This window comes from Nycticebus coucang, chromosome 19 (genome assembly GCF_027406575.1).
Source record: "Nycticebus coucang isolate mNycCou1 chromosome 19, mNycCou1.pri, whole genome shotgun sequence".
Taxonomy (NCBI): domain Eukaryota; kingdom Metazoa; phylum Chordata; class Mammalia; order Primates; family Lorisidae; genus Nycticebus; species Nycticebus coucang.
In genome coordinates, this window is record NC_069798.1 from 27,106,814 (window position 1) to 27,133,312 (window position 26,499).

Consider the following 26,499-nt stretch of genomic DNA (forward strand, 5'->3'; position numbering starts at 1 on the left):
CTTTACAAGCCAAAGTCAGATCGTGTCACTCTGCCCAAGGTCCTGCACGGGCATCCCTTTTCCCTGAGAAAGACAGTGAGCTCCTGGGCGGTCCTGTGGAAGCTGCCCTCCAGTAAGTCTTTTCTTTGGCAGTGTCCCAGGCTCCTTCTGCCCCTGCCCCCTGGCCTGGCTCCTGCACAGGTACAGCAGGGCCTTAGCACCACCACCGGCCTCTCTGCCTGGGCTACTCTGCTTTCAGCCGTCCACATGGCCACCTGCCTCCCGCCCTCAGGTCTTGGCTCACATGTCACTCTCAGGCCTTGCAGAAGGGAGGTTGCTTCTGCAACTGGCATGCTCTTTGCATGTGACTGTGGAGTTGTTACAATACCAGAGATGTTGGCCCCTCTGAGGAATTAAACTTCTGGGCCAGGATGATCCCACATAGGCCTGGTGTGGCTATCACCTTGTTTTTATGCTAGACAGCTGCAGGACTCCCTTAAGGGGGAGTCCTAGTACCTAGTACTGACCTGCTGGCACTTGGTGTCCTTGACCTCTGTTCTTCTGAGTGGCCTCCAACTGATTGTAGCCCGTGGAAGCCCCATGGATCTGAGATGAGGATAGTTGAAACTGAACACAGACCAATAGCAGATGCTCAGGCATTCCCTGTAATTCTTACTGGAAATTTCCACCCACCCCAGTAGGCCTGCTCCCCTACCGTTCCCCGCTCCATGTTGCTCTTGTCCAGAGCATTTAGCTGCTAGTTGACTCTGTCGCTTCCTGATTTATTATATTATGATTTATTGCCTAGTTCCCCCTATTAGGATGTAAACTCCACAGGACAGGCACCTTTTGTGTTTCATGCATTTTTTTTATCCCAAGTGCCTGTTAGCTTGCCAGACACATAATAGGGTTTTGATATTATTGCATAAATGAGTGAATTCGGGTAATTTACAAGGAGCAAAGACACTACCACACACTGATTTTTCTAAAAGAGAGAGTGTATGGAATGGAAGGAACTTACATCTTCGTGGGTTATGGGTTAATCAATTTTTTGTAAAGATTTTCTTTAAATAAAAATGAGTCTAAGGCTGGGAGCAGTGACTCATGCCTATAAGCCTAGCACTCTGGGAGGGTGTGGTGGGAGGACTGCTTGAGGTCAGGAGTTGAGGACCAACCTGAGCAAAATGACACTCTCTCTACTGAAAATAGAAAAATTAGCCAGGTGTCGTGTCAGGCTCCTATAGTCCCAGCTACTCAGGAGGCTAAAACAAGAGAATTGCTTGAGCCAAGGAATTTGAGGTGGCTGCGAGCTAGGTTGAGGCCATGGTGCTCTAGCCCAGACAACAGAGCAAGACTGTCTTTAAAAAAAAAAAAAAAAAATCTTATTTACTTATTATTTCAGCAATTTAGATGTTGTTTTGCTAATATCTAGAAGTAGAAAATCAGGGTACTTTTGCATCATTAGTTGAATCTTTAGGTCTCATTTGCTGAGCAACATTAGGAATGTAAGCTACCATTTATTGAGTACTTACTGTACACCAGGCTCTTCCTCACAACTCTGGGAAGTCAGCCCTGCTGTGCCCGTCTTAAACGTAAAACACACAGGTGGCCACGAAAGTCACACTACTCACCAGCAGCAGAGCCAGTCTCCCGCAGGCTGGCTTCAGAGCCTCCTGTCTGCACTCTGCTGCCTCCCTGCAGACAGAAATGAAGGACATCGAGTTCTGTCCCAGGTCTTCAGTCTCACTGCATGGAGCTGCCCACTTTTAGTTGCTGACACTGAAGTTGTGAAAAGGAAGGGTAGCCAAACTTTGCCCCAGGCTGAGCTGGGCTACTACTGGAAAGAACAGAGGCATAAGAGATGTGAGCCGCTGGGCAGCACCTGTGGCTCAAGGAGTAGGGCACCGGCCCCATATGCCAGAGGTGGTGGGTTCAAACCCAGCCCCGGCCAAAAAAAAAAAAAAAAAAGAGATGTGAGCCGCTGATTGCAAAGAGAAGGAGCCAGCCTCTTAGTGGTCTCATCAATCAGACCTTCCTGGAACCCTGAACCCTGTGAATGTCCCGTTTGGACTGAACTCTGACCACTGAGGTTGCTTCTTTCACCTTCAGAGCAAAGTGCATGTCTGGATCTAAGAGTGAAAGTATGGGGCTACTTTTGAAGGAAAGGATGAGGTCTTTATTACTTATGTTTGCAGCAGTCAGGATTGTGTGGAAGCTGTCAGTCATATTGCATTTTGAGGGCTCTGGTGTCAGCTTAGTCACTGAGGAAATCTTCTTCCTGTGGGAATTCGCTCCCCTCATCAGTCTTACTAGCTCATGCCTTTTTCCCAACAGTCACCTTACTTTTTTTTTTAACCAAACTCATTATCTCAGTTAAATAAAATCAGTTGCTAAGGTGAAGGGGACAGGAAAGTGATGTCTGGTCTGTCCACAAATGATTAATCAATGCAGATGTAATGTATCTTCTGCCATAGTCTTTTTGGAGGGGGGGGGGTTGGATTATTTTTGGAGACAGGGTTTTGCTCTTTCCCCTGGGGTGGAGGGCAGTAGTGGCATCATAGCCCACTGCAACCTCCACCTGCTGGTCTCAAGTGATCCTCCTGCTTTAGCCTCCCAAGTAGCTGGGACTATCGGCACATGTCACCATGTCCAGCTAATCTTTTATTTTTTCATAGAGATGGGATTTGACTATGGTGCCTAGGCTGGTTTTGAACTCCTGGCCTCAAGCATTCCTCCTGCCTTGGTCTCCCAAGGTTACAGGCCTGAGCCACCACACCTAGCCTTTCAGAGGAGGTTTTAATTTAGCGAGAACTAATGGGAGTGGAGTGGGGAGGGAAATGGTTTCCAGAAGTAGGAAAGACATTGGGAATGACCAGAAGAGCATTGGCTTCTTGAGTGTATCTGCACACACGTCCATGTTTTTAATGTCTCCGTGGTTCTTGTGAACAATAAAAATATTGTTATATTTTTAGTTCCTCTGTTTATGATTTTGGCAAAAAGAATACGCCAGATTATGTGAGAACAATTTCCAAATTGCAGCACAGCCCTGGCCATGAAGAATTAAAGCCAAGTATAGTGCTTTTATTTGCTCCATCCTTCCGAACCCACTGGGCCTCATATGCTCAAAATGTTGTGGCATTTTCCATAAACATTAAGCAAGCTACTAATTATTGACATTAGACACAACATTGCCCTGGCTTCACTAAGGCAATGAATCAGACCACTTTGGTTTTTTTTACAACTAGAATGTCTTAGCATTATATTTATACCCCAAATCCTAAAGGCTTTAATTAAGACACAACTGCTCAAAGACTAGCATTATAAATCATGTCCATGTCCAATGAGTAAATTCAAAGAATTACAGAGACTTCTACAGAATTTATGCTTATTTTCCTGTGCTTCCGAAACTCCTTTTTGTTTTCAAAGGGAAAATTAGGGGAGGGAGAGAAAAGCTTGAGGGCAAAACCAGTGGCTTGTAAAACAAGGCTACCACAAATTATGTTCTCAGGACATCATCAAATACAGCTGGAAAAAAAATTGAAATATTTGAATCAGCTGCAAGAAAAAACAATCTGTATCTGTATTACAGCCAAAATAGGTACATTCTCTGCAAAAGCCATTATGCAAATGATTCCCACATAAGTAACCTTGAGTCAGGAGGCAGGGGAAGATACGGAAGTCAGACCACTGGCGGAGTGGGGCCATTCTGGGAAGCAAGTAAACAGCCCTTGAGAATTTAGTACCTAAAATCAGGATTGGACACTGTGAAAGATCACTATTGTATCAGTTCATGAGATGGGAATGCAGACAGTAGCTTACATAAAAGTATTAGGTCAGTGTTAAATTTACTCACATTGATAACTATATGGTTTTTCTGATAACATCCTTCTTTCAGTGGCCAGAATAAGTGAGCAAAGCATATGGGCAGCCCCAGAAGCTGGAAACACTAGAGTGTGGTTGTTTCAAAAAAGACAGCAAGACCTTTAAAGCAAATAAACAAAAACTAGTTCTTTTTTTTTTTAATTATTTTTTATTAAATCATAACTTTGTGCATTGATGCATTTATGGGGTTCAGGGTACTACTTCAATGTATAATGTGAAGCACTTACATTGAATTAAGTAACACATCCATCACACTTATACTCATTTCTTAATAGTCAAAAAATAGTTCTTAACACTTGAGAGAAGGTGCTATACTTTAGGGTATTGTCTCCTATTTATCCTAAAAAGGAAAACATGAAATCCTAATGAGGACAGAAGGTTTCATTTTTATGTATTTAGTATTTCTTAACTGTGTGACAGCTGTGAGGGGTAAATTACTTCCATTTCATATTGCGACTTGTGATGATTTAATGAGCTCACATTTATTTGAAAATGAGCTTGTAGTTTAGCCCTTAATCACAGTGGCGGTGTTTTTTTTTTAAACAAGTGCAATGACAATACCCCTAAACCTCTAACAGTACTGAGACCCTTCCCATGCCTTTTCTGTTCTTTAACTTCCCCACGTATATCCCTTTGAAGGTGTAAACATACGGTTAGCTAGTGTCAAGCACTTAACATCCTTGTATCTCATTTCTTTTACTCATTTCTTACCAGTTTCTTTCCCAATAATCAGAATTTTAAAACCCCTCTAATGTTAAATATCAGATACTAATGACCTAATTGACCTACTACTCAATTTTTAAATTCATTTTCTGTTCCACTCCTTCCTCTGTTCGGCCGCACCGCGTCCCCCTGTCAGCAGCTGTGAAGGGTGGGGGCAGCAGTTCTTCCGTCCCTCATGTGCACAGGTGGAGCAGGCGAGGATGCCGGGTCCGATTTTCACTGCCTTCCTCCCTCTCGTCTCAGTGCGATCCAGGAGGTGCATGTGTGAGAGCCAGTGTGAAAGACCCGGGGCCTGAGGCCCCCACCTGACATTTGCCAGATTGAAACGCAGGTGTCATTGTAAGGCTGAGACTCTACGGATGGGGTCAGAGCCACATAGGCACGTCTCAGTTGGACTCTGTCAACAGGAAGAGGTGTGTTTCCTCAAGTGGAAGAGGAGGGGGAGAAAAACGGTTTCCCCATAAGGCTCTGTGTGGCCGGAACTGGGACAGCATCAGAAGCTCCCGCCTCCCTGCCATGAGCCTCATAAGAGTGTCTCCCGTGGCCTCTGTCCCCTCCCTGTACGCCTCTGTTCTCTCCCTGTACCTCTCTGTTCCCTCCCTGTATGCCTCTGTCCCCTCCCTGTACCTCTCTGTCCCCTCCCTGTATGCCTCTGTCCCCTCTCTGTGCGCCTCTCTCCCCTCCCTGTACGCCTCTGTTCCCTTCCTGTACCTCTCTGTCCCCTCCCTGTACACCTCTATTCCCTCCCTGTACCTCTCTGTTCCCTCCCTGTATGCCTCTGTCCCCTCCCTGTACCTCTCTGTCCCCTCCCTGTATGCCTCTGTCCCCTCCCTGTACCTCTCTGTCCCCTCCCTGTATGCCTCTGTCCCCTCTCTGTGCGCCTCTCTCCCCTCCCTGTACGCCTCTGTTCCCTTCCTGTACCTCTCTGTTCCCTCCCTGTACCTCTCCGTCCCCTCCCTGTACACCTCTGTTCCCTCCCTGTACCTCTCTGTTCCCTCCCTGTACCTCTCTGTTCCCTCCCTGTACCTCTCTGTCCCCTCCCTGTATGCCTCTGTCCCCTCCCTGTACCTCTCTGTCCCCTCCCTGTGCGCCTCTCTCCCCTCCCTGTACGCCTCTGTTCCCTTCCTGTACCTCTCTGTCCCCTCCCTGTATGCCTCTGTCCCCTCCCTGTACGCCTCTGTTCCCTTCCTGTACCTCTCCGTCCCCTCCCTGTACGCCTCTGTCCCCTTCCTGTACCTCTCTGTCCCCCTCTGTCCCCCTCTGTCCCCTCCCTGTACCTCTCCGTCCCCTCCCTGTACCTCTCTGTCCCCTCCCTGTACGCCTCTATTCCCTCCCTGTACCTCTCTGTCCCCTCCTTGTACGTCTCTGTTCCCTCCCTGTACGCCTGTCCCCTCCCTGTACCTCTCTGTCCCCTCCCTGTACGTCTCTGTCCCCTCCCTGTACGCCTCTGTCCCCTCCCTGTACCTCTCCCCTCCCTCTACCTCTCTGTCCCCTCCCTGTACCTCTCTGTCCCCTCCCTGTACGCCTCTGTCCCCTCCCTGTACGCCTCTGTCCCCTCCCTGTAAGCCTCTGTCCCCTCCCTGTACGCCTCTGTCCCCTCCCTGTACCTCTCTGTCCCCTCCCTGTACCTCTCTGTCCCCTTCCTGTACCTCTCTGTTCCCTTCCTGTCCCCCTCCGTCCCCTCCCTGTACCTCTCCGTCCCCTCCCTGTACGCCTCTGTCCCCTCCCTGTACCTCTCCGTTCCCTTCCTGTACCTCTCCGTTCCCTCCCTGTCCCCCTCCGTCCCCTCCCTGTACCTCTCCGTCCCCTCCCTGTACGCCTCTGTCCCCTCCCTGTACGCCTCTGTCCCCTCCCTGTACCTCTCTGTCCCCTCCCTCTACCTCTCTGTCCCCTCCCTCTACCTCTCTGTCCCCTCCCTGTACGCCTCTGTCCCCTCCCTGTACACCTCTGTCCCCTCCCTGTACCTCTCTGTTCCCTTCCTGTACCTCTCTGTTCCCTTCCTGTCCCCCTCCGTCCCCTCCCTGTACCTCTCCGTCCCCTCCCTGTACCTCTCCGTCCCCTCCCTGTACGCCTCTGTCCCCTCCCTGTACCTCTCCGTTCCCTTCCTGTACCTCTCCGTCCCCTCCCTGTACCTCTCCGTCCCCTCCCTGTACGCCTCTGTCCCCTCCCTGTACGCCTCTGTCCCCTCCCTGTACCTCTCTGTTCCCTTCCTGTCCCCCTCTGTCCCCTCCCTGTACCTCTCCGTCCCCTCCCTGTACGGCTCTGTCCCCTCCCTGTACCTCTCCGTCCCCTCCCTGTACCTCTCCGTTCCCTCCCTGTACCTCTCCGTCCCCTCCCTGTACGCCTCTGTCCCCTCCCTGTACCTCTCCGTCCCCTCCCTGTACCTCTCCGTTCCCTCCCTGTACCTCTCCGTCCCCTCCCTGTACGCCTCTCTCCCCTCCCTGTACACCTCCGTTCCCTTCCTGTACCTCTCCGTCCCCTCCCTGTACGCCTCTGTCCCCTCCCTGTACGCCTCTGTCCCCTCCCTGTACGCCTCTGTCCCCTCCCTGTACCTCTCTGTTCCCTTCCTGTCCCCCTCTGTCCCCTCCCTGTACCTCTCCGTCCCCTCCCTGTACGGCTCTGTCCCCTCCCTGTACGCCTCCGTCCCCTCCCTGTACGCCTCCGTCCCCTCCCTGTACGCCTCCGTCCCCTCCCTGTACCTCTCTGTTCCCTTCCTGTACCTCTCTGTTCCCTCCCTGTATGCCTCTGTCCCCTCCCTGTACCTCTCTGTCCCCTCCCTGTATGCCTCTGTCCCCTCTCTGTGCGCCTCTCTCCCCTCCCTGTACGCCTCTGTTCCCTTCCTGTACCTCTCTGTCCCCTCCCTGTACCTATCTGTTCCCTCCCTGTATGCCTCTGTCCCCTCCCTGTACCTCTCTGTCCCCTCCCTGTATGCCTCTGTCCCCTCCCTGTACCTCTCCGTCCCCTCCCTGTACGCCTCTGTCCCCTCCCTGTACGCCTCTGTCCCCTCCCTGTACGCCTCTGTCCCCTCCCTGTACCTCTCCGTTCCCTTCCTGTACCTCTCCGTTCCCTCCCTGTCCCCCTCCGTCCCCTCCCTGTACCTCTCCGTCCCCTCCCTGTACGCCTCTGTCCCCTCCCTGTACGCCTCTGTCCCCTCCCTGTACGCCTCTGTCCCCTCCCTGTACCTCTCTGTTCCCTTCCTGTACCTCTCTGTTCCCTCCCTGTCCCCCTCTGTCCCCTCCCTGTACCTCTCCGTCCCCTCCCTGTACGGCTCCGTCCCCTCCCTGTACGCCTCCGTCCCCTCCCTGTACGCCTCCGTCCCCTCCCTGTACGCCTCCGTCCCCTCCCTGTACGCCTCCGTCCCCTCCCTGTACGCCTCCGTCCCCTCCCTGTACCTCTCTGTTCCCTTCCTGTACCTCTCTGTTCCCTCCCTGTACCTCTCCGTCCCCTCCCTGTGCGCCTCTCTCCCCTCCCTGTACACCTCTGTTCCCTTCCTGTACCTCTCCGTCCCCTCCCTGTACCTCTCCGTCCCCTCCCTGTACGCCTCCGTCCCCTCCCTGTACGCCTCCGTCCCCTCCCTGTACCTCTCTGTTCCCTTCCTGTACCTCTCTGTTCCCTCCCTGTATGCCTCTGTCCCCTCCCTGTACCTCTCTGTCCCCTCCCTGTATGCCTCTGTCCCCTCCCTGTACCTCTCTGTCCCCTCCCTGTATGCCTCTGTCCCCTCTCTGTGCGCCTCTCTCCCCTCCCTGTACGCCTCTGTTCCCTTCCTGTACCTCTCTGTCCCCTCCCTGTATGCCTCTGTCCCCTCCCTGTACCTCTCCGTCCCCTCCCTGTACGCCTCCGTCCCCTCCCTGTACGCCTCTGTCCCCTCCCTGTACGCCTCTGTCCCCTCCCTGTACCTCTCCGTTCCCTTCCTGTACCTCTCCGTTCCCTTCCTGTCCCCCTCCGTCCCCTCCCTGTACCTCTCCGTCCCCTCCCTGTACGCCTCTGTCCCCTCCCTGTACGCCTCTGTCCCCTCCCTGTACGCCTCTGTCCCCTCCCTGTACGCCTCTGTTCCCTTCCTGTACCTCTCTGTTCCCTTCCTGTCCCCCTCCGTCCCCTCCCTGTACCTCTCCGTCCCCTCCCTGTACGGCTCCGTCCCCTCCCTGTACGCCTCCGTCCCCTCCCTGTACGCCTCCGTCCCCTCCCTGTACCTCTCTGTTCCCTTCCTGTACCTCTCTGTTCCCTCCCTGTACCTCTCCGTCCCCTCCCTGTACGCCTCTCTCCCCTCCCTGTACACCTCTGTTCCCTTCCTGTACCTCTCCGTCCCCTCCCTGTACGCCTCTGTCCCCTCCCTGTACGCCTCTGTCCCCTCCCTGTACGCCTCTGTCCCCTCCCTGTACCTCTCTGTTCCCTTCCTGTACCCCTCCGTTCCCTCCCTGTCCCCCTCCGTCCCCTCCCTGTACCTCTCCGTCCCCTCCCTGTACGCCTCTGTCCCCTCCCTGTACGCCTCTGTCCCCTCCCTGTACGCCTCTGTCCCCTCCCTGTACCTCTCTGTCCCCTCCCTGTACGCCTCTGTCCCCTCCCTGTACGCCTCTGTCCCCTCCCTGTACGCCTCTGTCCCCTCCCTGTACGCCTCTGTCCCCTCCCTGTACCTCTCTGTCCCCTCCCTGTACGCCTCTGTCCCCTCCCTGTACGCCTCTGTCCCCTCCCTGTACGCCTCTGTCCCCTCCCTGTACGCCTCTGTCCCCTCCCTGTACGCCTCTGTCCCCTCCCTGTACGCCTCTGTCCCCTCCCTGTACGCCTCTGTCCCCTCCCTGTACGCCTCTGTCCCCTCCCTGTACCTCTCTGTCCCCTCCCTGTACGCCTCTGTCCCCTCCCTGTACGCCTCTGTCCCCTCCCTGTACGCCTCTGTCCCCTCCCTGTACCTCTCTGTCCCCTCCCTGTACGCCTCTGTCCCCTCCCTGTACGCCTCTGTCCCCTCCCTGTACGCCTCTGTCCCCTCCCTGTACCTCTCTGTCCCCTCCCTGTACGCCTCTGTCCCCTCCCTGTACGCCTCTGTCCCCTCCCTGTACGCCTCTGTCCCCTCCCTGTACCTCTCTGTCCCCTCCCTGTACGCCTCTGTCCCCTCCCTGTACGCCTCTGTCCCCTCCCTGTACGCCTCTGTCCCCTCCCTGTACGCCTCTGTCCCCTCCCTGTACCTCTCTGTCCCCTCCCTGTACGCCTCTGTCCCCTCCCTGTACGCCTCTGTCCCCTCCCTGTACGCCTCTGTCCCCTCCCTGTACCTCTCTGTCCCCTCCCTGTACGCCTCTGTCCCCTCCCTGTACGCCTCCGTCCCCTCCCTGTACGCCTCTGTTCTCTCCCGCCAGCTTCCTCTGCTCCTTGTGGTTGCTCTTCCCTGATGGCCATGGCCTTGCCCAGGGGTTTGGCTGCCATGACCCCTTCTGCTTCTTACCAAACATTTTAGTTTCTTTAAAGCTACATTTGATGATATCTTAAGAAAATAATTAGTGGTAGCCCAGTTTTACAAGCTCTTCCTTCTGTGTTTTTTCTTTTTAAATGGACATTGGACTGAATAAATCCAAACAGCAAAACATGAGTATGTATAAGGAATTGAGCTCGGTTATTGCAACCAGCCACCTCAGAGCTGCTCAGTTGCCAGTGAGGATTACCTGCGAGGTGGGTCACATGTGCTGTAGAGAAGCCCGCTCTGCAGGGCTGTGTCCGTCAGAAGGGGTCCGTGAACATGGCATAGACTTGGACAGCACAGACCACTCAGTTGGCATTTATGGCTGAGCGTGCCCACTCAACCTGTCATCCTGACTCTGTGTAGGTAAGGAATAATGGAAGGTGATCCTAGAAGCAAACCAAGGAAGAGGGCTCTTTCTGTGAGGCTGATGGTTTTTATCCTGTTTCCTTCATTGCTGGCTCTTCCTGTCAGTGACTTTGACATCTGGCGATCACAAATAAAGCAAAACATCTGCTCTCTAGAATCCTTGGGAAGCTCTTCTACATAGGTGAGGTTTCCAGGAATCTTCAGATTTACCCTTTGAATACTCAAGCTATTTTAAGTCATTCCCAATTTAGCCATTCTCATTTTAAAGTATATTAGGCATTTCCCTCTAGTTTTAAAGAAGATTCTTTTTTTATTTCTTTGTAACAGAGGGGCATGTGTTTTAAAAGCTGGAGTGCGGTCAGGGCTTCTCTGTAACTGACTGCAGACCCTGAAGGCACACAGACATAAATTGTACAGCCTTCCTGTTTGCTGCTTTGTAATTAAGATGTTGGTTGAAACTTATCACTGCTGTCCCATACCTGCCTCTTTCTAATATGTTGGTGCTAATAAACTATAAAAATGGAAACCACATCACTCCGTACTTGTTCATGTATTTACATTAAACATTTTTTCCTTAACCAAATATATGTTCAGCTGAGCACTGTGCTTTGCTCTGGGGTTACTGAGAGGAATAAGATGTATTCCCTGCCCTCCTTACCTTCTAGAAGAGTAGCATGGGTGGTGGGGTGGGCAGGAACGCCCACACCAGACCAAAGGTGGGGAAGCAGAGCCGCCCCTGCCCAGAGGCCGTGCTTAGAGGAAAGGGGGACAGTGGACCCTCATGATGGCCTAGAATTCTCAGTTCATGAAGCATGTCAACTTCACTGCATGTATGTGGGCACTTCGGTTTGGGCTGCGTGTGCCATGCCTGCATCCGTGCCATGTTCTGTGTAATGAGAGTCTGTGAGCTGAGCTCCAGGTAGGAATGTCTTACCTGAAACCTGTGGCCTTTTTTTTTTTTTTTTCACTTTTTACCATAATTAGCAGTAGGTCACTTGCTCAAGGTGCTGACCTCTGGATCTCCCCATTGTAAAGGGGTACATTTTACCCCTTATTGCAAGTAATTTGTAGGGTAATACTTGAGACACGCAAAATTTTTTGCCCCCCAAAACCTCTCACCTAAAGTTTTAGTGTCCACTGATGAGCCATTCCTGAATTTGTTACTACTAATCACAGATGTCATAAAATTATGATTTTTCTAGTTCTAATATGTTTCTTTTTTCTTTTCTTTTCTTTCTTTCTTTTTTTTTTTTTTTTTTTTTGAGGTCTGGCTACAAATTTTATTCCATTACAAATAGCACCAAGCCCCTGGGGCTTCCCCTGTGGAGGGGATTCCTCTCCTGGACCCCCACCTCCTCCCCAGGCTGCCCATGTAGTGTCTGGGAACTGGGTCATGACCCAGGGTCCCTCCTTGAAGCTGGGCTGGGCCAGAGGTTTAGGCCCAGGCACCTCATTGTGTAGGTCCTGGGCCACTGGTGAAAGACGTACACATAGGTGCATGACGGCCTCTCAGATAAGTACACTGGACACGGGGACCCGGGTGGAGCGACCTCATTGGGGTACCACGATCCGGTCATCTGTGGGCCCTACCTCAGACAGACCCTGCACATGCAGCTGGGCCTGCAGTTGGTCACCCTCAATGAAGATGGCGGTGCCCAGGAAGGCTGCACCGCCCAGCACTCTGACAAAGGCGCAAAGCATGAGTGAGAACTGCAGGTCCCGGAACTCGGACAAGAAGAAGGGGGGCCAGCTCCGGCGGAGGCAGTCAGAGATCAGGCCAATGAGGTAGGGGCTCCCAGCGCCACCCAGCAGGTGGGATAGCACAATCTGGAAGGCTTTAGCAGTGGAGCATCGTTGGGGATCACCACTTACAGCAGAATGTCAGCCATAATGGCCCAGTTCATGGACAGCAGTGTCTCTCCAATAAAAATGAAAATATAGGTGGCCACGATGCTACCACGGACACAGGTAAGGGACAGGAAGAGGAAGGGTGCAGAGCCCAAGAGGCCAGCAGCACAGACTAGTGGAACCGCCCAGGGGTTGGTACGACGCAGGCAGCTGCTGATCTCCACACCCAGGCCCACACCCAGGACCCCGGTTAGGCAGGTGATGAGCCCGAAGATGAGACTGTCAGAGGAAGAGCAGGAGTCTCCAGGGAGACAGGGTGGGGTCTCTCCCAGGACCACACAGGAACGCAGCAGGAATGCAGGAGCCCACAGGGTCAGGGAGCCCGTGACAAAGGCCACAGCAGTGAAGCCAAGGGAAGAAAGGACGAGACTCGGATTTCTTGGCAAAGCCCTCAGATCTGCCCACTACAAGGTGGGGCTCCAGGGTGGTGAATCTGAGGGACGCTCCACAGCTCCTCCTGGTGGCTCCTGTACTACCAGGAACAGCCACCACTCCTAGACCTGGTGTCACCCTCAGAGCCCAGTGCCAAGTCCCCAGCCACATCCTTCACTTTGGAGCCTGCAGTGTAACCCAGACCACTGCCTACCGGGATGGCAAAGTAGAACATGCTGAGCATTCGACTCCGCTGGTCGGCCACGAAGAGGTCAGCAATGAGCGTGGGTGCAATAGTGGAGTAACTGGCCTCTCCAACCCCCACTAGGCCCCGGGTCAGGAGCAGCAGCCAGAAACTCTCTCTGGGGATGAAGGATGACCCCAGTGTCACCAAGGACCAGAAGGCAGTGCCCCCTTAGATGAGATACTTCCGATTGTACCTGTCACCCAGGTAGCCAAACACAGGTGCCAACACCATGTAACTGGAAATGAATATGGTCTGGATGAGGCTAGAGCTGCTGTCTCCGATGATGAAGAACTACTCAATGTCTGGCATCTTTCCGGCCTCCTTCCGGCCACCGTGAAGCAGTCCATGTAATTCAGTATGTTGAATTACATACTGCCACAGCACTGCCACGATGAGAGCCAAATGGCTTGGAGACAAGCCTGTGATGCACTGCAACCTCTCCCGGTCCAGGACCTCAGGCTCCTTGGACTTTATTTTCCCAATGGAGCCCCCAACCCCTGGGTGCTGGGCACTGGACGGTCATCCAGGTCATCCGCCTGGCTGAGGAAGGGCGCACTGTCAGACCCAGCCATGGTCCTGGGGGATCGCGCTCGCCTGTGCTCCGGTCCCACCGATGATCCCACCCCAGTCAGGAGCCCACTGCGCTCGCTGTCACTCAGCCCTGGCACTGCACCGCGGCAGCCACCATGTTGGCTTGGAGCTGGTCATGTGATGTCTAATATTTTTCTATATTTACTGGCTATCAAGTTCCGTTAAGAAAGTCTTTATATTCTTTCTCTCCCTGTCCCTGTCCCCCTCATATCATAGGCTGATCCATTTATCTGATGTGTTACAGTAAATTACAGCTGTTATTCTTCCTGATATAAAAACTATCCAAAGTGTGACTAGGTGGGAACCCCCTTAGGCTGGCGCCTGTATCCTTTTGACCATAAGCCTTGAGTACCTCCTTGCTTTTTACACATGGTATCCTAAGATCACCTTGAACTTTCCTTGCCTCATCCCTGGAATCAGCCATTTCTCAAGAAGCCCTTTCTTTGCAGAGCAACATTTAGAAACCAAGATTTGGGCACTAGGAGTGCTGACTGCTATGGAGATGTCATTGCGCCTAGGCTCTTTCAGTGGCTAAAGCTAGGAAATATAAGAGAAAAATCAATACATTTGTATTGATATTTTCTAAAGTATTAATCTATGACTATGTATAAGATCTTTTGTTTGTTAGAAACTCAATTAGAGTGAATTTACCTCAAAGCCTTTCCTCTTAAAAATTTTAAAATCCTTTGTTTCTGTTACTTTTATCTCTCTGGAGGGAGGAGGGACAATTGCATTAATTTCCTATTACTCAAAGCCAAACACAGCACTCACAAAGGTTAAATAAATTTGCCCAAAATAGCACCTTCATTTAACCATATGTGCTTTTTCTAGGCATATTTGTACTCCCTTCTTCATGGGAAGGGATCACTAGAGTTATCTTTTTTTTATATGTTTTAGTAAATTCCTTTTGTGTTATAAGTATCCTGTATATTTTAAGAACTTTTTTATGTTACCAATATGTATAATTTATTCTGATTGCTTTTAGGCGCAGCAAGATCAAGTCCAGCATCTAAACCAGGATCCACACCTTCTCGTCCCTCCTCAGCCAAAAGGGCTTCGTCCAGCAGCTCAGCATCCAAATCTGATAAAGATTTAGAAACACAGGTCATACAGCTTAATGAGCAGGTAACTCAGCGTGCCTGGCTGTGGCCCTGGGAGCAGTGGCACATGTAAGCCTTGAGGAGCCAAAGCACTGGGCTGGGGTATGGGAGGGAAGGTGCAGCAGAGTCAGTGCTTTCGTGCAAGTAAGAATAAAAACAGGGCGGCGCCTGTGGCTCAGTGAGTAGGGCGCCGGCCCCACATGCGGAGGGTGGCGGGTTCAAACCCAGCCCCGGCCAAGCTGCAACCAAAAAAATAGCCGGGCGTTGTGGCGGGCACCTGTAGTCCCAGCTACTCGGGAGGCTGAGGCAAGAGAATCGCTTAAGCCCAAGAGTTAGAGGTTGCTGTGAGCCGTGTGACGCCACGGCACTCTACCCGAGGGCGGTACAGTGAGACTCTGTCTCTACAAAAAAAAAAAAAGAATAAAAACAATTGCTTAAGAAGATGAAATCAGTAACCCGTGATGAATAAAAGATGTTAATCAGAAATCTCAAAGCTATACATTAAGATAGAGCAAATGTCTCAGCCTTGGGGCACGCTCGCAAGCCACCCTTCCCTCCTCTGTTCCTCTGTGGCTTTCATGAGCTCCGGGCTGGACTGTGGCCCATCTTGCCTACTTCTGGTCATTCTAGGCAGTGATAAAGACTGCTTTAGGGCTATTCTGTCTCCTTTTCCTTCCCCCCTTTTCCCTTCCTTCCTTTTTTTTCTGCAGCTATTAGTTGAACCTGTTCTATGCATCAGATACTGTGCCTAATGCTAGTAACATAATGGCAGCAAGATAGAGCCGCACTTACAGGCAGCAGGTACACACGGTGAGTTATTACATAAGCAAAACCCAAAACCTGGCACTTCCCACAAAGGTGTTGGATGCTGTGGGAACACCAGTATTGGGTGGACCTGAAAGGCTACAGGTATGTTTAAGGTAGAAATCGTTTTTATCTAATATTCCTCACAATTACAGTAAATCTACTTCCACCGTCTTTGTAATTGTCATTATAAAATCCTAGATGCCCTTTTAATAATGGCTAATTTTGCCTAAGGTTATGTATATACTTTAAAAGTAATGAAATAATGGGTAGGGTAGGGCCCACTGCAGAAGCTACCCAACCCCCCACCCCCCAGGGTGGAGGAGACCCTTCTATCCTGTGTACTGTGAGGGGAGCCTTTATTCAAAGTCCTCAGGCTGTTCCCAGCCACTCACTGGGCCAGTCCATCTTATTCTTGATGAGCCAGCAAGAGTCTAGAAGCAGTTTTTGAGATAATTGTATATTTGCAATCAACAACTAGTTCAAAAGCAGGCAGTTGCTTAACCCATTTTTAAAAATAATTCTGAACACATTCACAGAAAAGGTAAAACCTTAAGTCATCCAGTGGGTAGGATGTGGTTTTAGAAACTGTGGAATGTTCTAATTACCTGCTAATTCTCAGTTTGAGCTCATAGAGTTTTAATAATGACTTTTCAAATAAAAGGCAGTAAAGACACCACAAGGCGCCTTGGGCCATGCGCCTGTGTTAGCAAGTCACAGCAGACCTGCACAGGGTCAGGCAGTGGGTCCATACTGTTTTGGATTTACAGTGGGCTCTCCATATCTACAAGTTCCACATTTGTAGATTCAACCAACCATGATGGAAATATTTTCAAAATATAAAAAATAATAATACAATGATAAAAGTAACAAAATGATACAAAATAATGTAGTATAACAACTGCTTACATAGCATTTAAATGTTTTTTTATAAGTAATCTAGAGATGATTTAAAGTGTATGAGAAGACATGAGCGGGTTATATGCCTATGTGTCATTTTGTATCGGGGACTTAAGCATCTGTGGGTTTTGATATCCAAGAGGGAGTGTCCTGGAATCAGTCTCTCTTGGATGCCCAGGGACAACTTCTTTACTGCTAAGAAGTTCAGATTCTTTTAACATCTCTTTTGTCTCATGTTTCTTCGTGACTCCTATGCTCTCTACCCCTCTTTACCACACCCAGGATCTCCTATGGCCCAAAGTATAACCACATGGAAGCCTCCAGGCTCTTTGAGTCCCTCCTTCCCCTGCAGCCTGCCCCCAGCCAGCTCCTCTTCCTGTCCTTGGGGCTGGCTCAAGGCTCCCTGTGGTTCTGCAAATCACACAGCCTGTCCCAGAGGGGATCCAGACCATTATAATGTCTTAGCTAAACCACCCTGCATCAAAATGCCACTCCAGAGGGGACTGAGGGAGAAGAGAGAGCACGGAACAATCCAGGGGTCTTCCTTGTTAGAATTCCTTCCGAAAGGCCTCACATCCCTTCCCTCCCACCCCCATGCCTTCCCATCAAGAGGAGCATGCCCACCCCCTCCCCACCCTTACTAAGAGTGAAGGTCTGATGCACCCTAAGTTGTGAGTCCTTCAATCACCAGGTGTTTACTGAGCACTTACTGCACACTCACTTCTGTAGCTCACTGTCACTGCTTCCTATTTTCTGTCCTTGAAGCCTACAGGATGCCCCCAAGGCCCATGGGGGCCACACAGGCTCACAGTATTGGAACTGAGAACCTGGGGTGAGCAGAGGCTGAGTGAAGATATCAAGGCTGAAGGGTGCATCACAGTGGTGATAGGGAAAGTGACAAGGGGCACAAACCTGGCAGATTTTCATTTGCTTGGCCATCTGCTTTTCCTCAGGCAGTCTCCCCAGATATAGACAGTGCCAGTGATAGTGATGATTCAAGAGACATAGGAGATAAAAAGGCATAAATAAAACAACAAGGGGCCCTTTCTGTCAGTGGGTTAGGCAATGGGAAGTGCATTGGAGTCGCTGCCATGGTCAGGGCCCACTGGTGCAGGAGGTGGGAGGGTGTTAGCCCAGGCAGAGATGGTGGCTGGCACTGAGATGGCAAGGCCTGGGGGCCCTGCAGCCCCTGGACTTGCTGGGAGGAATTAGGAGAATCAGGAGACAGGAACTTCCCCTCCTCGATGCTTGCCCTTGACTTTGCTCAAGAAGCCATCTCTAGCATCTCCATCACTTAGGCTTCTGCCACGACATGCGAAGAATGAGGCTGGCATCAGTTCTGTGAGTAGAAATATGACAGAGGATCTTTCATATAAGTTAACTGCAGTTGGTTCTTATCAGGGGATGTTTATAGCCCAAGCACCTGTTACCTAACACGTCTGCAGTATCACGAAGGCTTGCCTTGGGCTACCTGTTTCTATAGAAGCCTTAGATATTTGCTCACTGTGCAGAGCAGAGCACTCAGGAGGCAGGAAAACCTAGCTTCCCTGCTTGGGGGTGTCCATGCCTGGTCCAGGGGGAGCTAGGAAGGGGTGGCATACCTAAGCTCCACAGACCGTATCGCTGGCACCCACACAAGGTTGAGATGGATCCCGTGGCCAAGCCTGGGGAGGTGTATGTACAACAGGAAAGGATTTCTAGAATAAAGGGCATTTTCCTTTTTCTGGAATACGAACTAGTTGCCTTGGGCATCTTTTTTACCTTTTACAAATGTTCAAGCTATGATATTAACAGAAATCAGTTAAAAGTTCACAAACAGAGCTTCCACCATAGGCAACAGTGACGTTAACACTGTGGAATCATATTTCTGAGTCTTAGAGAATGGATTTAGGTTTGCGAGGTGCATAGGAAGGGGATGGACAGTGGGTTAGGCATTCCACTGTGTGGGCTCAGTGTGTATTTGAAGGAGACTGTAATTCCAGATAGATAAGTTGCTTGCACAAAGGCCCAGGATTATTAGGAAAAGAAGAAAATTTTGCATTCCAAATGTAATTTTAATATGAGGCATGGTGGCTCACACCTATAATCCTAATGCTTTGGAGGTTGAGGCAGGAGGATCATTTGCAGTCAGGTGTTTGAGACCACCCCAAGTGAAAGTGAGAGCTGATTTCTATAAAAAATAGAAAATTAGCCAGGCGTGGTTAATAGTCCCAGCTACTAGATAGGCTGGGACAGGAGGATCGCTTGAGCCCAGGAATTTGAAGTCACAGTGAACTATGACGACACCACTGCATTCAAACTTGGGTGACAAAGTGAGACCCTGTCTCAGGAAAAAAAAAAAATGACAAATGTAATGTTTTAAAAATCTGAGAGATTTCACCTTAGGAAAACTGTGAAAGAGTTAATTTACCTCATAAAAAATATACTTTGTGTAAAAATAAAGTGTAAAAGGAGGGGGAGGCATTCTCAGAGACCAAGAACGGGCCATAGTCTGTGCCTAGGGAGTGTCGCAACCTGAGATTTGAAACCTGATCTAGTTGCACCCTGTCAAGTTTCTTTAGCCCGGGGTGCCTGAGTTGTTTGGCCCTGTCTTGACTTTTGGCTCTTCACCTGCACTATCTCTGTCACCACCCTGAGAAGCCACATAGCCCTGGAAGATCCCAGCAGCAGAATTAAGGGGGGAAAGAGGAAATGAGAGCTGTTTGAGGAAGTGAGTGGGGTTTCTGTGCCTTCCTGCCTTTCCAGTGATCCACCCAAGCCTTGACTGTAGAAAGTGAGGCAGATCCACTCAGCCAGGCTTTCAGTGTCACCAAGCTCCAGTTTTTCAGTAGGGACCATATATCTGTTTGGCTCAGTATCACTTGTAAAGGGGTCCAAAGCTAAGGGGGGCTCTTAATTCAAGTGATCTGAATGAAGGAGGACCCTCAGTGTGTACCTCTAAATAGCCATACATACAGCCTCCCTCTTTACTTCCCCTTCCTCGTCATCAGATTATGAACAAGTGTTTTTCATCCATTCAGGCTGCTGTGACAGAATACCATGCACTGGGTGAATTAAAAACACCAGAAATTTATACCCAGTAGTTCCAGAGGCCAGGAAGTCCAAGATCAAGGTGCCAGCAGACTCAGTGTCTGCCTGAGGACCCTTGTGGCAGCGCCTCCTCACTGTCTTCCCATACTGGAGGGATGAACGGGCTCCCTTAGGTCTCTTTTACCAGGGCACTAATACCATTTATGAGGGTTCCACCCTCATGACCTCCTCACCTCTAGGATTTCAATTCAATGTAAATTTTGGAGCCACACAACTTTGCAACCATAGCAACAAGTTTTAGGAGAAGGATGTGTTCAGTCCATGCTAGCAAGAAAGGAAAGCTTACTCTCTGCCTGGGTGGGTCATACAAGTAGCACGATTGCTCTGACCACCAGTTAATAAACATTGACTAGCCTAAAGGAAATGATTAGCATTCTATAGAGACTAGACCAGGGGTCCTCAAACTGCAGCCCGCCGGCCACATGAGGCAGTGTGATTATATTTGTTCCTGTTTTGTTTTGTTTTTTTACTTCAAAATAAGATATGTGCAGTGTGCATTTGTTCGTAGTTTTTTTTTTTTAAACTATAGTCCGGCCCTCCAACGGTCTGAGGGACAGTGAACTGGCCCCCCTGTTTAAAAAGTTTGAGGACCCCTTGACTAGCCGTTCTGTCTGGCTCAGGCTCAAGCTCCAAACAACAGCCTTGTTGTTTCTCCCTCAGACTTACACACTGGACACTTTGCATGTTTCCCTCTGTATGTTTGGGCTCTTCATTCACAGACATAACTGGTCACATATTTCTTATCCTAAATTTTAGGGGTTTTCCCCTCTACCTTCACTGCCTTACAGGTACATTCGTTAAAACTTGCCCTTGAAGGTGTGGAAAAGGAAAGGGATTTCTACTTTGGGAAGTTGAGAGAGATTGAGCTGCTCTGCCAAGAACATGGGCAGGAAAATGATGACCTCGTGCAGCGAGTAATGGACGTGCTCTATGCTTCAGAAGAACACGTAAGTGTGAGGAGCCCTGGACTCCCATGTTCTAAAACGACTTTCTTGGTCAAAGTGCAGTGGATCAACATGCCTTAGAAACTTCCCCGGGTCCTCAGAGAGGATTACAGCTCAGCTAGGTGCATTTGATATTCCCAGAGTAACAAGCATCATTATCATCATCATCTATCCACCCATGCCTGGGGGACATGCATTCATAAATTAATCTGGGAAGAGCTGGATGGAAGATTTTGAGAGAGAAGAGTACATGTATGATGCTTATGCAGCCAAATCTCAAATGGTTTTCAGTTCTCTGAGCAAACAAGCAGTCAGAACTTATATATGGATTCTTCTTTCTTCATGAAAGATTGGAGTGTGGTTAAAGGAGAAAATAATCTAGATGCTTTTCTCATCCCCCTAAGCCCCACAACTGTCCGTTTTTATTTCATAGCTGGTTGTCTTGGTTACTCATTGCCAGGACAGACTAGAACTGTGGGACGGCCCTTTCCTGAAAATACCTCTAGAAGGCCTATTTGGTGGGGAGCACCTGCCACCAGAATTGCTGCTCACAAGTGCTGAGAGAGTCCCTGGATGTGGCTCTATCAGGGTGATAAGAAGCAGGGGAGGAACAAAGTCTCATGAAGCAAGGAGGGGAAGGGGCAGGATAGATGGCAGAGATGGAGACCAGGCACACCAGGCCAGGAGGGAGGGGCCCAGTGGCCAGGCAGGAGCAGGAGCCAGACGGGGCTTCACCTTCCAGAGTGAACTGCGGGAGGCAGGGAACGAGGGGATGCACCGTGGAGCCTTTCTCTGAACGCTCTGCGGGCTCTCTGGTGGAGTCACGTGTGTCTGAACATTCCCATGAAATGTTGCCAGCCATCAGCAGGTTTACTTTGCCTTATTCCAGCCGAATACTGGGCAAGTGTTTACTCTATGACTCACAATTTTAGCACTGAAATTCTCCCAAACTGTAAGGAACCCTGTCTAGGGTTTGGGAGTTTTCCACCATTTTCTTTTATTTACCCCACATTTCTTTTTTTAAACTTTTTTCTTGGTTATCAGTAGCTCTGAATGTAAATTTCGAAGTCCTGGGACTCCACCTGATTAGACCCCAGAGGCTGTGATGGCTGCACACAGTACTGTTCTCTATATTTCCATATCTGTTGGAAAATCAGAGGCTGACTTGCAGCATATCTGTGACCCCCAGATTGGCATGTGTATGACGTCCCCGGTGTGCAGAGTGCGTATAATCTGTCAAGCACTGGATGGGTCAGGGTGATGCTCTTCCCTCACTTGGTCAAGGCTGAGTCAGATGAGGTCAACACAGTGAGTGGTGTGCTGTCTGTGGTGATGCCGGCTGGCACGGCAGTTGCTGGTGTATCGTATTGAATCTTCTTCCCTGCACTTCCAGCATGAGGGAAACCTCCAGATTTATAATAAGAGGGAGTCCTTGTGCAGAAGTACTGTCAGTGGACAGGGGACTCCAGACAGGGTGTCAGCGTGGTCTGCTGCCTGACTAAGGGCAGGCAGCCACCTTGGGTAAGAGCTTTTGCCTGTTCGATGTGCCTTTTAGGGATCTAGATGACCACACTCAAGCTCTGTTCTACCATTCCCATCACCACCACCTCCACACACCTGGTATCACCTTGCTGTGGTCTAGATTCAGAGAGCCTTTCTTGTGGTGAATGGCAACTAAAATGCAGACTTCCAGGGAGAATTAATGCTTTAAAACCTTCTTAGGTCTCATTAGACCGAATAATGAATTATAGTAGTTCCTTTCCTAGGTCACCTGCAATGGGACTTGAGGGGAAGAAGCCTAGAGCTTTATGTGTATTAGATTATTAGCTCCTTTAATGCTCTTGAGAATCCTATTAGGTAGATGTTGTTTTATCCCATTGTACAGATGAGAGAAGCTAAGGCAGTAGAGAGGTTAAATGCTTTCCCAAGTATAATTTGCACTTGAACTCTAACATCTGAACCCTAAATTCATGCTCTTCCCTTCTCCAAGTCTGAGCTACCTTCAAATGAGATCATGACAGCAGAAATGGAAGTGAGCATTTAGCATGTACTGGGTATTACATTCACCCCTACCTACATTTCTGACCTAACTCCATCCCTGTGGGTGCTGTTACTTACCTACATTCTCAAGATGAAACTAATGTCCAACATCTCGTGGTTAATAAGCTCTGGCACAAGGATTTGAACCCAGGTTTATCTAACTCAGGAGCCCCAGATCATAAAGACTTTGTTCCCTCCCTCTTGGCATACTGGGTGCCATGAAACAAGGAGAAAATACAGGTCATGCTCCTTAGGGAAAAACGTCAGGATCTACTGTCTGCTTGATAGTCTTCAGTGGAACATGCCTTGTGTGTTGAAAAAGGAAGTAACCAAATTCCTAACTGGATTTTCTCCAATAACTCCCGAGAGAGAGAGAGAGAGAGAGAGAGACCATTTAAGTATATGCTAAGGCATATCCAAAATCCAAGAAGAGAATTGCTTAGATGACGCAGACAATTAGAATCTGGAAAAGAAAATAGCCTTAACAAAAACTACATGTGTGGGTTACCAGAACAAAATCTTCAAATGCAATTGCTGGCTTAATTTTTCTAGTTCCAGGATATTTTTTTTATTGCAACTTTGCATCTGGAAAACTCCCAAAGAGGCACGTCAGGCTGTACTGAGTTTTCTACCGAGAATTAGCTGTTTGATCTAGAATATGCCAGGTGTCCTTATTTAGAATACGACAAGACCCATTTTTTTTTTAACCTTGGTTTTTGTGCAGAAAGAAAGAGAAGACTGCAGTGTGCCTGGACGCTGTGCTGGGTGCTTTCCGTATGCGGCGTGCGCGCGCGACTCTGCTGAAGAGGCCCGGGAGCAGCTAGCCTGCTCTGCTTTCTGCTTCCCCCGCTAAGGTTCAAGGACTCATCCTAGATATCGTAAAGCCTTCAAGCATTTGCCTTTCTCCCTGTGGATAATGAATCTTGTTTCTCTGGCAGCCTCCCAGAAGCACCACCAGGTTCCACCGCTGGGGGAGTGAGCTTTGCTAATGCGTGGCCTGCCAATCCCCTTGTGTCACTTTCCTAAAAGCTGTGCTCAGTACTTACAAGACCACCATACCCCCGCTTCCAGCTCTGGGAGTCCTTTGTTTGCCCCACTATGGTTGAACCCGATGCTGTGTCCTATTTTCAGGCCATTCCCACACCTGGCTGGCGGGCAGGGTTGCACCTGTGTGCGGGTGCAATGCACATGTTGTCTGGGAAGAAATGTCAGCACTTTGTTCAGAATGCTGTTGGTACAGCTGTGTGCCTAGATCTAAGATGGCAAAGATGTGTGGTTGTCTGTCTTTTCCCAAGTCTTCCTGGAGGTGGGAGGCTGGGTTGCAGCCCTTGTTCTTCAGTTAAACAGTTTGGATGATTGGTCTCTGATTCCTAAAGTCAGGCCATCCTGGAATACAATGTTTGGAAGATGTGAAAATCTGGATGGGAGTTTTAGTAGGGAAGTCAACGGAGGTGATTCAATTCCCAGTTACAGAAATGTAATGGGAGTTTCCAGAGCAGATCTTTATCATTTCCATTCTGTTTTCCCTTAGTACTTAATTACTTCACTTAGGGCCACAGGTGTGTGGGCTTAGTCCTTGGCTCCCCGCTGCCTTTGGAGTCTGTCAGCTGAGCTGCACCAGCTTCTAAGCAGTTGTTTCCTGAGGTACTGGTTGTCTTGGGAGCCACTGTTAAAATGGCCTAAAACCATTTCTCCTCCAACCAACACTTTTTGGCATGAGCTATGTTTCTGTCACTGGACTAAGAGCTGGATATATATAAAAAAAGACACAACTTCTCCCCACTCCCCCCAGAAGAGCTCACAGTCCCAGTGAGGGAGACAGACAGGGACATGACTAACTGGAATATGTGTCAGCTTATGATAAGTGTGATAATGGAGACATAAATAAACGTGCGTGGGGCACGGATAGAAACAGCCTGGAGGCCCAAGCAAAGACTTCCCAGAGAAGGTAGCATTTGTGCTGGGTGTTGAAGGACACTGGGAATAATGATGAGAGTTACAGAGCTAAGAGTGCTTTGCAGGCAGAGGAAACAGCGTGAACACAGCAGAGAGGAAAGCACAGCTGCCACAGCCGGTGGGAGTGGCGGGAGATGAAGCTGTGCAGTGCCGCCTCCCACGGCCAGGAGCAGGGTGCCACTGGGGCTACTCAAGGCCCCACCCCACCCTCCTCTGTCCCCATTTCCTCCCACTGTGGCCAAGGGCCTTCTTCAATACTGTCCTCCAACTTGCTTCCCTTCCCAATGATTATAAGAAGAATAATTCTAACACAGTCACTCACAGCTAGACATTTAGAAAGATGTGATGGCTTGATGTGCGTATATTAGAATTAATTGACACTCTACTACATTAGCCCCCAATTGGACATAGGTTTCACCTGGCCTCATACTTATTCATGGGATAAAGTTCTTCACTCTCCTATAGAGGGTAAGAAAAAGATTATTTTTTTCTTTTTTGGTGAGCCTATAGTTGCCTAAGTTGGGAGCTCTCAGCTGTGATGTGTAATATCTCAGAATTACAGCTTTGTGCAGTGGCAGTATTGTAGCCAATGAAGTTTATCCGAGGCTCAATTATTGCTAATTGAAAACTTTTCCCAGTACCCCATCATGACTTGAAAATGTCTCAGAAATTATAGGTGTGTTCTGCCAGACCTTCAGACTACCTTAATTTGCACCCCAAAGATTGGCAAGCCATTGATAATCTGGGAGGTTTGCTCTTTAGGCTACTGTCACCCAGAAAGAGTGGTGTGAGGCCCACAGTTCCTGCAGAGGTACGACGTTACTGGTGGCAACATCTTGTGACTGGGACATCGGCCCAGTGTGTGCTGGCAGCTGCACTTGGCCAGTGGAGACCTCATAGGCAAGGACAGCGAACCCACTGCCTCACTGCACATGTCTGGAAAGGCAGCCTGGCTTTGTAGGTTCCTGGTTCTATAGCTTGTTACAGACTTAACTATTACTTGAATCAAGGTCTTGCAACTTCAGCTGACTCCATTATCCGTCAGTGAACTCCCAGTAGTGATGTCAGCAAACAAGATTTTCTGTAAAATGTAAAACAGACTCTTATTTCTGAGATCTTTCCAGCAGTCCAATAACATGCACAAAAACAATTATGTAGCAAAGTGTACTTGAGAACAGCTGAAGTTTGGTACAGTACAGAGGTCAGCACACTAGCATGTGAGAGTTAAGATGATGCATAAAACAACGTAACTTACCCGTGGGGCACTGGGAGCCCGGTGGGAGGCAGCAGTGTATCCACCCAGCAGAAACACACGCAGGGCTGCGGCCCCCGACAAAACCGAGAACCAAGGATGCAAAGGTTGGAGAGAGGAGCCATGAATTCAGGGCAGAGGTGGTGAGAGAGGCTCCAGGAAGGAGTGGCATTTTCATAATTTAGAGGAGCACGGGGCAGCTGGGAGTGCCCAGTCCAGCTTTTCTTGAAACTCCCACAAGCATTGTTTTATTCTCCATCCCCAGAGGAAAGGAAAGCCAGGACTGAGGGAGGCCACTGTCTGTCTCCTGTCTGGCCCAGCAAGAGACACTCCCTACCCCCAGGAGAGTGTGCAGTCCTGCTGCCAGTGGAGGCCCTGAGTCTCTGAGCTGAGAGGACCACCCTCGCATGTGCCAGGGACAGGGCAGAGCTGCTTGCAAGAGGAGGCTACCAAGAGTGCGGCTGCAGTCATGCCTGGGGCAGCCTGGAGGGATGGAAGGAGGGGGCTCAGGGCTCTGGGTCCCCTGAGATCAGAGAGCACCTGCAGTTGAGGAATGCCCAAGTCAGAGGATGCATGATGTGGTCAGAGCAGGGGCTGGGCCTTAACCTTCCAGAGGAGGAGCAGATCAGGTGGTGACCGCAGAGGTGATCATAGGCATAGGAAAGCTCACATTTACTACATAATGTGTATGTTGGCACAGACCCAGCAAGGGACAGCACCAGATTGATCCCAGTCTTCACTATGACATCACAGAAAGGGTTACTTTTCTTATAATTATTTTGGCTTCTAGAGTATTTCAAAGAGAATTATAAGCGGGACTTTACCTAACAAATGCAATCAGTGAAACCTGGTTTCTTGTACCCTCAATGAATCCCCAATAAAAAAAAAAAAAAAAAAAA

The 26,499-nt window shown here is 49.8% G+C and overlaps 1 protein-coding gene and 2 pseudogenes across 7 annotated transcripts in view; 2 read left to right on the forward strand and 1 right to left on the reverse strand.

Moving 5' to 3' along the window:
• The window catches only part of MAPRE2 (microtubule associated protein RP/EB family member 2), a 186,169-nt gene that overhangs the window by 154,920 nt on the left and 4,750 nt on the right, over nt 1–26,499 (forward strand). For 4 of the 7 annotated variants that reach the window (XM_053571095.1, XM_053571092.1, XM_053571096.1 and 1 more), the window contains 3 exons: nt 14,500–14,639; nt 20,197–20,355; nt 23,117–23,246. In XM_053571095.1, the coding sequence (XP_053427070.1) occupies nt 14,500–14,639; nt 20,197–20,355; nt 23,117–23,245 (428 nt within the window). In that variant the 3' untranslated portion in view covers nt 23,246. The remainder of the gene's footprint in view (nt 1–14,499; nt 14,640–20,196; nt 20,356–23,116; nt 23,247–26,499) is intronic. The other 3 variants (XM_053571094.1, XM_053571093.1, XM_053571098.1) reach the window with 1 other exon arrangement.
• LOC128571579 (protein spinster homolog 1-like) lies at nt 11,804–13,495 on the reverse strand (annotated as a pseudogene).
• On the forward strand, nt 24,909–25,040 carry LOC128572243 (uncharacterized; annotated as a pseudogene).